At 44.9% G+C, this 13,970-nt stretch overlaps 1 protein-coding gene across 1 annotated transcript in view; it reads right to left on the bottom strand.

The window, feature by feature from the left end:
• Nucleotides 1-12,633, bottom strand: part of ca12 (carbonic anhydrase 12) — a 52,910-nt gene extending 40,277 nt beyond the window's left edge. The window contains exons 1-2 of the mRNA XM_090230811.1: nucleotides 12,387-12,633; nucleotides 8,441-8,461 (exon numbers count right to left, since the gene is read on the bottom strand). Coding sequence (XP_090086937.1) covers nucleotides 8,441-8,461; nucleotides 12,387-12,456 — 91 coding nt within the window. The 5' untranslated portion in view covers nucleotides 12,457-12,633. The remainder of the gene's footprint in view (nucleotides 1-8,440; nucleotides 8,462-12,386) is intronic.
• Between the last annotated feature and the right edge of the window lie 1,337 nt (nucleotides 12,634-13,970).

Raw genomic sequence — 13,970 nt, 5'->3', positions numbered from 1 at the left:
AGCACAAAAGACAGACGCAACTGCGTCAAAAAAAAATCCCCAGTCAATGGCAAAAGTGAATAAACACGAAAACACTCACAATAATGCAAATGTATGGCAATAAACATACTACGGGTCAAAACACGATACCGGGGAAACAACCAGTCTGGCGCGTAACACTAAACACAATACCCGGGGAAACAACCAGTCTGGCGCGTAACACTAAACACGATACCCGGGGAAACAACCAGTCTGGAGCATAACACTAAACACGATACCCGGGGAACCAACCAGTCTGGCGCGTAACACTAAACACGATACCCGGGGAACCAACCAGTCTGGCTCATAACACTAAACACGATACCCGGGGAACCAACCAGTCTGGCTCGTAACACTAAACACGATACCCGGGGAACCAACCAGTCTGGCTCGTAACACTAAACACGATACCCGGGGAACCAACCAGTCTGGCTCGTAACACTAAACACGATACCCGGGGAACCAACCAGTCTGGAGCATAACACTAAACACGATACCCGGGGAACCAACCAGTCTGGCGCATAACACTAAACACGATACCCGGGGAAACAACCAGTCTGGAGCATAACACTAAACACGATACCCGGGGAAACAACCAGTCTGGCGCGTAACACTAAACACGATACCCGGGGAACCAACCAGTCTGGAGCATAACACTAAACACGATACCCGGGGAACCAACCAGTCTGGAGCATAACACTAAACACGATACCCGGGGAACCAACCAGTCTGGAGCATAACACTAAACACGATACCCCGGGAACCAACCAGTCTGGAGCATAACACTAAACACGATACCCGGGGAACCAACCAGTCTGGAGCATAACACTAAACACGATACCCGGGGAACCAACCAGTCTGGAGCATAACACTAAACACGATACCCGGGGAACCAACCAGTCTGGAGCATAACACTAAACACGATACCCGGGGAACCAACCAGTCTGGAGCATAACACTAAACACGATACCCGGGGAACCAACCAGTCTGGAGCATAACACTAAACACGATACCCGGGGAACCAACCAGTCTGGAGCATAACACTAAACACGATACCCGGGGAACCAACCAGTCTGGAGCATAACACTAAACACGATACCCGGGGAACCAACCAGTCTGGCTCGTAACACTAAACACAATACCCGGGGAACCAACCAGTCTGGCTCATAACACTAAACACGATACCCGGGGAACCAACCAGTCTGGCTCATAACACTAAACACGATACCCGGGGAACCAACCAGTCTGGAGCATAACACTAAACACGATACCCGGGGAACCAACCAGTCTGGCTCATAACACTAAACACGATACCCGGGGAACCAACCAGTCTGGAGCATAACACTAAACACGATACCCGGGGAACCAACCAGTCTGGCTCATAACACTAAACACGATACCCGGGGAACCAACCAGTCTGGAGCATAACACTAAACACGATACCCGGGGAACCAACCAGTCTGGCTCGTAACACTAAACACAATACCCGGGGAACCAACCAGTCTGGCTCATAACACTAAACACATTACAAAACAATTCCACACAAAGACATGGGGGGAACAGAGGAATATATATATATGCAGTGTGATTAGGGAATGTTAACCAGGTGTGCGGGGAACAAGACAAAACAAATGGAACAATGAAAAATAATAACCATCATATTGAAGTAAACCTGGAGTCAGGAGAAGATATGTTGTGTGGTCCTCCCACTACGACTCTGGAAACTATATAGTTTATTAGGCCACAGATGAAATAAGTGATGATGAACTTCACAGGATGGTGAAAGTGCCTGGTGACGAGCTTGATGCTGCTCCCCAATAAATATCGAGGGTTTTATTCTGGTGACATGATGATCGATGCTTGACTGCTGTTTGACAAACAAAAATAATGCTGCTCTTATCCATAATACATCTTCATTTAGACTGACACATCTCTCATAAACTATACATTATAATGTAGATTATATCTCATAAACTATACATTATAATGTGGATTATATCCACATTATATCCACAAACCATATATATGGTTTATTCCAGAGAATAATGACAAAGTACTGTAGTATCATGTATATGTAACAAAACAGCAGTAAGTACTGTGGTAAAATGTATATGTATGATACGTAGAGTAGTAGATATATTAATAATTATATGTAGATCAGTAGATATATTAATAATTATATGTAGATCAGTAGATATATAAATAATGATATGTAGATAAGCAGATATATTAATAATGATATGTAGATCAGTAGATATATAAATAATGTAGATCAGTAGATATATTAATAATGATATGTAGATCAGTAGATATATAAATAATGATATGTAGATCAGTAGATATATAAATAATGATATGTAGATCAGTAGATATATTAATAATGATATGTAGATCAGTAGATATATTAATAATGATATGTAGATCAGCAGATATATTAATAATGATATGTAGATCAGTAGATATATTAATAATGATATGTAGATCAGTAGATATATTAATAATGATAAGTAGATCAGTAGGTATATCAGAGTGATCTCAATAATCCAGAAAATAAACTATAGTTAAGAAGTGGAAATCTACCAGCCCTCCGTCGTTAACACAATAGAAAGGTCAAATGTTTAATTATCTAAATGTTGAAAGTGTGTGGAGGACGGAGAGAAACAACATGGGGGAGTTTGAAACCATGTGGGGGAGAGTGATGCGGACGCTGGGGGAAGGGGAGGGGGATACCTAGTCAGTTGCACAGCTGACTAACCCAGTGTAAACAGTGGTAACAGTGTATTTTTAGGCAGGGAGGCACCCAATAATCGACAACTCCATCAGGCTATGTCACCAGGACCACAGTCTGAGACAGGTCCATTAGGCTATGTCACCAGGACCACAGTCTGAGACAGGTCCATTAGGCTATGTCACCAGAACCACAGTCTGAGACAGGTCCATTAGTCTATGTCACTAGGACCACAGTCTGAGACAGGTCCATTAGTCTATGTCACCAGGACCACAGTCTGAGACAGGTCCATTAGGCTATGTCACCAGAACCACAGTCTGAGACAGGTCCATTAGGCTATGTCACTAGGACCACAGTCTGAGACAGGTCCATTAGGCTATGTCACCAGGACCACAGTCTGAGACAGGTCCATTAGGCTATGTCACTAGGACCACAGTCTGAGACAGGTCCATTAGTCTATGTCACTAGGACCACAGTCTGAGACAGGTCCATTAGTCTATGTCACCAGGACCACAGTCTGAGACAGGTCCATTAGGTTATGTCACCAGGACCACAGTCTGAGACAGGTCCATTAGGCTATGTCACCAGGACCACAGTCTGAGACAGGTCCATTAGGCTATGTCACCAGGACCACAGTCTGAGACAGGTCCATTAGGCTATGTCACTAGGACCACAGTCTGAGACAGGTCCATTAGGCTATGTCACCAGGACCACAGTCTGAGACAGGTCCATTAGGCTATGTCACCAGGACCACAGTCTGAGACAGGTCCATTAGGCTATGTCACCAGGACCACAGTCTGAGACAGGTGAAGCAGACAGTCAAAACAATAATCTAGTCTGGTACACTGTAAAAAACAACATCACAATCATCTTGCAGCTGGTTGCCTTTCAATTGCGTAAATACTTTTGCTCCTCTAATAGAGGGACAACATACAAAAAGTACTGTAATTGATAAACCGTTCACCTGTTATGGATAAAAATAGGCAACATGAAAGGCAACATGAATTTGTAATTTTACTCAACGAGCTTTTTCAAATTCAGCTCACTTCGAGCTAACTTTGTTGAGAGAACAAACATTTACTCATTAGCTCAATTTCTTGTCCTTCTGAAGTCTACCCAACTCACAGGATAACGCTTATTAATCAATGGTTAAGGTGGCTTTTTTCCAGTGAAGGCAAATATGAATTTGTATTTTGACTCGTGTTTTTATGCATTCAGCTCATTAACCACATTTACATCCAAAGTTTGTGATGGAAACTTTCGGTACAATTTTATAAACGCCGACAGATAATGCATTTTTCTTCATAATGGTTGTCAAGGTTGTGCGCTACTGGTAAGGAGTCGGGTGCAGGAGAGCAGTGAGTTGTGATCAGGCGCACTTTATTTGGCAGAAGCACAAAAGACAGACGCAACTGCGTCAAAAAAAAATCCCCAGTCAATGGCAAAAGTGAATAAACACGAAAACACTCACAATAATGCAAATGTATGGCAATAAACATACTACGGGTCAAAACACGATACCGGGGAAACAACCAGTCTGGCGCGTAACACTAAACACAATACCCGGGGAAACAACCAGTCTGGCGCGTAACACTAAACACGATACCCGGGGAAACAACCAGTCTGGAGCATAACACTAAACACGATACCCGGGGAACCAACCAGTCTGGCGCGTAACACTAAACACGATACCCGGGGAACCAACCAGTCTGGCTCATAACACTAAACACGATACCCGGGGAACCAACCAGTCTGGCTCGTAACACTAAACACGATACCCGGGGAACCAACCAGTCTGGCTCGTAACACTAAACACGATACCCGGGGAACCAACCAGTCTGGCTCGTAACACTAAACACGATACCCGGGGAACCAACCAGTCTGGAGCATAACACTAAACACGATACCCGGGGAACCAACCAGTCTGGCGCATAACACTAAACACGATACCCGGGGAAACAACCAGTCTGGAGCATAACACTAAACACGATACCCGGGGAAACAACCAGTCTGGCGCGTAACACTAAACACGATACCCGGGGAACCAACCAGTCTGGAGCATAACACTAAACACGATACCCGGGGAACCAACCAGTCTGGAGCATAACACTAAACACGATACCCGGGGAACCAACCAGTCTGGAGCATAACACTAAACACGATACCCCGGGAACCAACCAGTCTGGAGCATAACACTAAACACGATACCCGGGGAACCAACCAGTCTGGAGCATAACACTAAACACGATACCGGGGAAACAACCAGTCTGGAGCATAACACTAAACACGATACCCGGGGAACCAACCAGTCTGGAGCATAACACTAAACACGATACCCGGGGAACCAACCAGTCTGGAGCATAACACTAAACACGATACCCGGGGAACCAACCAGTCTGGAGCATAACACTAAACACGATACCGGGGAAACAACCAGTCTGGCGCGTAACACTAAACACGATACCCGGGGAACCAACCAGTCTGGAGCATAACACTAAACACGATACCCGGGGAACCAACCAGTCTGGAGCATAACACTAAACACGATACCCGGGGAACCAACCAGTCTGGAGCATAACACTAAACACGATACCCGGGGAACCAACCAGTCTGGAGCATAACACTAAACACGATACCCGGGGAACCAACCAGTCTGGCTCGTAACACTAAACACGATACCCGGGGAACCAACCAGTCTGGAGCATAACACTAAACACGATACCCGGGGAACCAACCAGTCTGGAGCATAACACTAAACACGATACCCGGGGAACCAACCAGTCTGGAGCATAACACTAAACACGATACCCGGGGAACCAACCAGTCTGGAGCATAACACTAAACACGATACCCGGGGAAACAACCAGTCTGGAGCATAACACTAAACACGATACCCGGGGAACCAACCAGTCTGGAGCATAACACTAAACACGATACCCGGGGAACCAACCAGTCTGGAGCATAACACTAAACACGATACCCGGGGAACCAACCAGTCTGGCTCGTAACACTAAACACAATACCCGGGGAACCAACCAGTCTGGCTCATAACACTAAACACGATACCCGGGGAACCAACCAGTCTGGCTCATAACACTAAACACGATACCCGGGGAACCAACCAGTCTGGAGCATAACACTAAACACGATACCCGGGGAACCAACCAGTCTGGCTCATAACACTAAACACGATACCCGGGGAACCAACCAGTCTGGCTCGTAACACTAAACACGATACCCGGGGAACCAACCAGTCTGGAGCATAACACTAAACACGATACCCGGGGAACCAACCAGTCTGGCTCGTAACACTAAACACAATACCCGGGGAACCAACCAGTCTGGCTCATAACACTAAACACATTACAAAACAATTCCACACAAAGACATGGGGGGAACAGAGGAATATATATATATGCAGTGTGATTAGGGAATGTTAACCAGGTGTGCGGGGAACAAGACAAAACAAATGGAACAATGAAAAATAATAACCATCATATTGAAGTAAACCTGGAGTCAGGAGAAGATATGTTGTGTGGTCCTCCCACTACGACTCTGGAAACTATATAGTTTATTAGGCCACAGATGAAATAAGTGATGATGAACTTCACAGGATGGTGAAAGTGCCTGGTGACGAGCTTGATGCTGCTCCCCAATAAATATCGAGGGTTTTATTCTGGTGACATGATGATCGATGCTTGACTGCTGTTTGACAAACAAAAATAATGTTGCTCTTATCCATAATACATCTTCATTTAGACTGACACATCTCTCATAAACTATACATTATAATGTAGATTATATCTCATAAACTATACATTATAATGTGGATTATATCTCATAAACTATACATTATAATGTGGATTATATCTCATAAACTATACATTATAATGTTGATTATATCTCATAAACTATACATTATAATGTTGCTCTTATCCATATTACATCTTCATTTAGACTGACCTACCTTTACTTCAGGTAGGTACATTTGGCTAGAGACCACATGTCAAGACCAGAGTAGGTACATTTGGCTAGGGACCACATGTCAAGACCAGAGTAGGTACATTTGGCTAGAGACCACATGTCAAGACCAGAGTAGATACATTTCCTACTTAACACAACAGTTTTTGTGACAAAACTATCGATAGAGTTGAAAATGCAATAAAAATACTTTAACCTTGACATTTTTATTTGGTACATTAAAAATGTGTGTTCACTTGGTGGGGAAAAAAATGAATATGAACATGAATAGAACATGTTTCTTACAGGGCACAGGGCAAATAATATTTTTGCAGGAATCTCCTTGCGAATGATTTTGCCGAAGATTGTATCACCGCCGGGCTGGGCAACCTGAGCTTTTGCTATTTTGCTAGCCGAGAAGAGATCAACATCCGACGAGCTTCTCCTTCACGTCTCTATGGATAAGTGATAAAGTAAAATGTGGGTGCATTACATCATCACGCACTGATTTTTATCTGCAATAAGTCAGTTTGGTGGAAAATGTGCCTATTTTATTTATGTAGATTTTAGAATATTTGCATGAAAATCTGTCGCCATGGAAACCTCGCTACTGAGGGCAAAGTTTGTTGAGTGAAGAAACATTCACATATTAGCTCAATTTATTACGTCAAATGTTATCTTCAGGCCTCTCTACATCACCATGTTATCTCTACATCACCATGTTATCTCTACACACCATGTTATCTTCAGGCCTCTCTACACACCATGTTATCTCTACACCAACATGTTATCTTCAGGCCTCTCTACACCCCCATGTTATCTCTACATTCACATATTATCTCTACACCACCATGTTATCTCTACCACCACCATGTTATCTTCAGGCCTCTCTACACCAACATGTTATCTCTACATTCACATATTATCTCTACACCACCATGTTATCTCTACCACCACCATGTTATCTTCAGGCCTCTCTACACCAACATGTTATCTCTACATCACCATGTTATCTCTACATTCACATATTATCTCTACATCCCCATATTATCTCTACATCCCCATGTTATCTCTACATCACCATGTTAACTCTACACCAACATGTTATCTCTACATCCCCATGTTATCTCTACACACCATGTTATCTCTACATTCACATATTATCTCTACCACCAACATGTTATCTCTACATCCCCATGTTATCTCTACACCACCATGTTATCTCTACACCACCATGTTATCTCTACATCACCATGTTATCTCTACATTCACATATTATCTCTACATCCCCATGTTATCTATACATCCCCATATTATCTCTACCACCACCATATTATCTCTACATCACCATGTTATCTCTACATTCACATATTATCTCTACCACCACCATGTTAACTCTACACTAACATATTATCTCTACATCCCCATGTTATCTCTACACCACCATGTTATCTCTACACACCATGTTATCTCTACATCACCATGTTATCTCTACACCAACATGTTTTCTCTACATCACCATGTTATCTCTACATCCCCATGTTATCTCTACACCAACATGTTATCTCTACATCACCATGTTATCTCTTCATCACCATGTTATCTCTACATTCCCATGTTATCCCTACACCGCCATGTTATCTCTACATTCACATATTATCTCTACATTCCGATGTTATCTTCAGACCTCTCTACATCACACAGTTATTAGCCATAAATAAAGAATCCACTTACCAGTGTATGCCCATTTAGCACCTGAAACAGAAACAGAAAAATTAACATAATTATAATATTTATTCCTTCATCGTTATATGATAAGATATTCGTCTGATCTGATGTAACTGCCAAAATAATGGAAACACTTGAGTAAATGACGGTTCTGGCAGCTCTGTTATGGTGTAGGGTGCATTTTCCTGACATGGTTTAGGTCTACTCAACCCCTTAGAGGGCAAGGTAAACAGCCATTCTGAGGGATCAACTCCTATGGTGAATCATTTATATCCTGATGGGAGAGGCATCTTCCAGGATGACAAGGCCCCAATCCACAGCACATGACTGGTCACTGAATGCTTTGATGAGCATGAGAACTATGTAAACCAACCCAATTGAACGCTTATGGGAGATTCTGGAGCGGCGCCTGGGAAAGCATTTTCCACCAACATCAACAAAACACCAAATTATGGATTTTCTTCTGGAAAAATGGAGTCGCAATCCTCCAATAGAGTCAACATCAAGGTGATGGGTTCAATTCCCACAGGGACCACAGATTCCTACAAAAAAATGTATGAATCCCACTAAACAATACTGAAGACTGAAGGATAAGTAAGAATACTGAAGGCTATTAAAGGAAGCTGAAGGCTACTGAAGGCTGCTGAAGGCTACTGAAGGCTGCTGAAGGCTACTGAAGGCTGCTGAAGGATACTGAAGGCTGCTGAAGGAGGCTGAAGGCTGCTGAAAGATGCTAAAGGATACTGAAGGCTGCTGAAGGCTGCTGAAAGATGCTAAAGGATACTGAAGGCTGCTGAAGGCTGCTGAAGGCTACTGAAGGAGGCTGAAGGCTGCTGAAGGCTGCTGAAGGCTGCTGAAGGCTACTGAAGGCTGCTGAAGGATACTGAAGGCTGAAGGATAAGTAAGAATACTGAAGGCTATTAAAGGAAGCTGAAGGCTACTGAAGGCTGCTGAAGGCTACTGAAGGCTGCTGAAGGATACTGAAGGCTGCTGAAGGAGTCTGAAGGCTGCTGAAGGCTGCTGAAAGATGCTAAAGGATACTGAAGGCTGCTGAAGGCTGCTGAAGGCTACTGAAGGAGGCTGAAGGCTGCTGAAGGCTGCTGAAGGATGCTGAAGGCTACTGAAGGCTACTGAAGGAGGCTGAAGGCTGCTGAAGGTTGCTGAAGGCTACTGAAGGAGGCTGAAGGCTACTGAAGGCTACTGAAGGCTGCTGAAGCAGGCTGAAGTATACTGAAGGATGCTGAAGGATGCTGAAGGCTACTGAAGGCTACTGACGGCTGCTGAAGGCTGCTGAAGGCTACTGACAGCTGCTGAAGGCTGCTGAAGCAGGCTGAAGGATACTGAAGGATGCTGAAGGATGCTGAAGGCTACTGAAGCAGGCTGAAGGCTACTGAAGGCTGCTGAAGGCTACTGAAGGAGGCTGAAGGCTACTGAAGGATTCTGAAGGATACTGAAGGATGCTGAAGGATGCTGAAGGCTACTGAAGGCTACTGACGGCTGCTGCAGGCTGCTGAAGGCTACTGAAGGCTGCTGACAGCTGCTGAAGGCTGCTGAAGCAGGCTGAAGGATACTGAAGGATGCTGAAGGATGCTGAAGGCTACTGAAGCAGGCTGAAGGCTACTGAAGGCTGCTGAAGGCTACTGAAGGAGGCTGAAGGCTACTGAATGAGGCTGAAGGCTGCGGAAGGTTACTGAAGGCTGCTGAAGGCTACTGAAGGATGCTGACGGATACTGAAGGATGCTGAAGGATACTGAATGCTACTGAATGATGCTGAAGGCTACTGAAGGATGCTGAATGCTACTGAATGCTACTGGAGGCTACTGAAGGATGCTGAAGGATACTGAAGGATGCTGAAGGCTACTGAATGCTATTGGAGGCTACTGAAGGATGCTGAAGGATGCTGAAGGCTACTGAATGATGCTGAAAGCTACTGAAGGATGCTGAAGGATACTGAAGGATGCTGAAGGCTACTGAATGCTACTGGAGGCTACTGAAGGACGCTGAAGGATGCTGAAGGCTACTGAATGATGCTGACAGCTACTGAATGATGCTGAAGGCTACTGAAGGATGCGGAAGGCTACTGAATGCTACAGGAGGCTACTGAAGGATTCTGAAGGCTACTGAATGCTACTGGAGGCTACTGAAGGATGCTGAAGGTTACTGAAGGATGCTGAAGGCTACTGAATGATATTGGAAGCTACTGAAGGATGTTGAAGGCTACTGAATGATGCTGAAGGCTACTGAAGGATACTGAAGGATGCTGAAGGCTACTGAATGCTACTGGAGGCTACTGAAGGATGCTGAAGGCTACTGAATGATGCTGACGGCTACTGAAGGATGCTGAAGGATACTGAAGGATTCTGAAGGCTACTGAATGCTACTGGAGGCTGCTGAAGGATGCTGAAGGCTACTGAATGATGCTGAAGGCTACTGAAGGATGCTGAAGGCTACTGAATGCTACTGGAGGCTACTGAAGGATGCTGAAGGCTACTGAATGCTACTGGAGGCTACTGAATGATGCTGAAGGCTACTGGAGGCTACTGAAGGATGCTGAAGGCTACTGAAGGATGCTGAAGGCTACTGAAGGATGCTGAAGGACACTGAAGGATGCTGAATGATACTGAAGGATACTGAATGATGCTGAAGGCTACTGAAGGATGCTGAAGGCTACTGACGGAGGCTGAATGATACTGAAGGCTACTGGAGGAGGCTGAATGATGCTGAAGGCTACTGAAGGAGGCTGAAGGCTACTGACGGAGGCTGAATGATGCTGAAGGCTACTGAAGGAGGCTGAAGGCTACTGAAGGCTTCTGAAGGCTACTGAAGGAGGCTGAAGGCTACTGAAGGCTGCTGAAGGATGCTGAAGGCTAGTGAAGGATGCTGAAGGATGCTGAAGGCTACTGAAGGCTGCTGAAGCAGGGTGAAGGCTACTGAAGGATGCTGAAGGCTACTGGAGGATGCTGAAGGCTACTGAATGGATGCTAAATGATGCTGAATGATGCTGAAGGCTACTGAAGGCTACTGGAGGCTACTGTTGTTTGGATAAAAGTGTCTGCCTGCTGAATTATTCCAAGACAAGGTTCTTTCCATTGGATAAAACCTGGTTCTTCCCATTGGCTAAAACGTACTGCCCCTATCTTCCCATTGGCTAAAACCTATTGCTCTGGTCTTCCCACTGGCTAAAACCTGCTGCTCTGGTCTTCCCATTGGCTAAAACCTGCTGCTCTGGTCTTCCCATTGGCTAAAACCTGCTGCTCTGGTCTTCCCATTGGCTAAAACCTGCTGCTCTGGGCCGTACCGGTCAGTTTCAGTACCAAGCAGACCAACTGACTCAAACACTAGCCTATTATCATCTGACGGACCCAAACAGAGTAACTACTGTATCATCAGCTGAACAAGATTCAACATGCTCAAAGATGAAATTATAGGAATTACACCTGCCTTCAGGCACCTCAGCTCACCTACATCTCTCACCATCTGTTTCCATCAGTACTGTGCCATGCGAATAAGGGCGTGAAAGACAATGCCACATAACTGCTATTGATTATTCATAGTTTATCAATATCTCAATTTAAGATAAATACTTTCTGATTATAACCACTCAAACCGAAGTTCATAGTGTTTTTTTAGATGAAGGTACAATCTGACATCATGAAACATTGATATATTTCTTGTGATCCTATAGGTTAACAGAGTCAATCAGGTACATCTTTCCTATTTGTTTTAAACATGAATGCATATGATAACAACAACAATACTACAGCCGTAGCCGTGTTACACTGCATATGAGCTGCATAAAAGTTCCTCATTGGAGTTGGACCAATTTAATCAAGTCTACAACATCCTAAAAACGTTAAGCCAAGTTCAGGTTTATCATCTTTTTATTTTTACCATGCAAGTCCGGACAACAGAGTCCCCACAGCAATCAGAAGAGACGAGAGGTTATTCTTACCATGCAGTCCGGACAACAGAGTCCCCACAGCAATCAGAAGAGACGAGAGGTTCTGTGTATGGGTCTGCATCGTTGTGTCTCTACAAAGGTGCACTTCAGAAGAACACCACAGGAACAATCGTGGAGCAGACGCTTGAGATGCACCGACTTTTATGGAAGTCCGTCGGCTTCGTTATAGCGCCCCGCCATGACGTCAGAGCCACAGCAACATCGTCGTCGTGCCCCCGTCCCTCGTCCCCTGTGACAGGTCAGAATCAGCAACGACCGCAACTGGTAATCATGCACACTCAACACTTTGCGCAATGTGGAAAACGTCAGCAAAATCTGAAGACACACTAGCCATTACAGGACGTCAGAATCATAGCGCAGATGCATTGAGATTTCTCCAACATGCAGCGGACACGTCTACGGGTGGAATTATGGAGATGTGGGGCTCTCCAAGTTGTCACGAGAATTCCAGCGCTTCAGAATTCCAGAAACTCCCACAGCATACAGAACAGTGGCATGACATACAGGCTATGCACCTCTCTCAAAATATGATGCACTTCAGTATTGTATTGCGATACCAGTCGTTGAATAGCCTACCATATGCACTCAAAGTAAGATTTCATTACGGATAATTCTGTTTAAATATATTAAATTAATTATTGTACAAATATATATATATATTTTATAATAGAATATGAGAAATCTATACTTTATTGGCCACTTTGTTAGAAGAGATTTGTCTGCCTTTCCCCCAATGCCAACAGATACACACATATGCTGCAACGGTGCCTTGGTCCTCAAGGGCACAACAGATATTGAACCTGGGATCAGAGCATCATGGTCTGGGACGATAGTCTCCACTTACAGTACGTCCCTGGTCTGGGACGATAGTCTCCACTTACAGTACGTCCCTGGTCTGGGACGATAGTCTCCACTCACAGTACGTCCCTGGTCTGGGACGATAGTCTCCACTTACAGTACGTCCCTGGTCTGGGACGATAGTCTCCACTTACAGTACGTCCCTGGTCTGGGACGATAGTCTCCACTTACAGTACATCCCTGTTTGACTCTGTCTTGGCACCCCGTCTGATGACCAGAATCATGTAGCCTAACACACTAACAGCTGGGCTCTACTGACATGTCTGAAGGGATTCTCCGTCACTATGGCCTGATGACCAGAATCATGTAGCCTAACACACTAACAGCTGGGCTCAAACTATCTGACCCCAACCAGATCGGACCCCAACCAGATCGGACTCCGACCAGATCGGCCCCCAACCAGTTCTGACCCCAACCACCTCTGACTCCAACCTTCTCTGACCCCAACCACCTCTGGCCCCAACCACTTCTGATCCCAACCTTCTCTGACCCAACCTTCTCTGACCCCAACCTTCTCTGACCCCAATTATCTCTGACCCCAACCCTCTCTGATCCCAACCTCCTCTGACCCCAATTATTTCTGACCCCAACCAGCTCTGACCCCAACCTCCCCTGACCCCAACCTTCTCTGACCCCAACCTTCTCTGACTTCAACCATCTCTGACCCCAACCACCTCTGACCCCAACCATAACTGACCCCAACCACCTCTGACCTCA

Source organism: Oncorhynchus mykiss, chromosome 4, assembly GCF_057628025.1.
Source record: "Oncorhynchus mykiss isolate SJ-2025 chromosome 4, ASM5762802v1, whole genome shotgun sequence".
NCBI lineage: Eukaryota > Metazoa > Chordata > Actinopteri > Salmoniformes > Salmonidae > Oncorhynchus > Oncorhynchus mykiss.
Note: the sequence above shows the minus strand (reverse complement) of the source record. Positions and strands in the feature narration are given on the sequence as shown.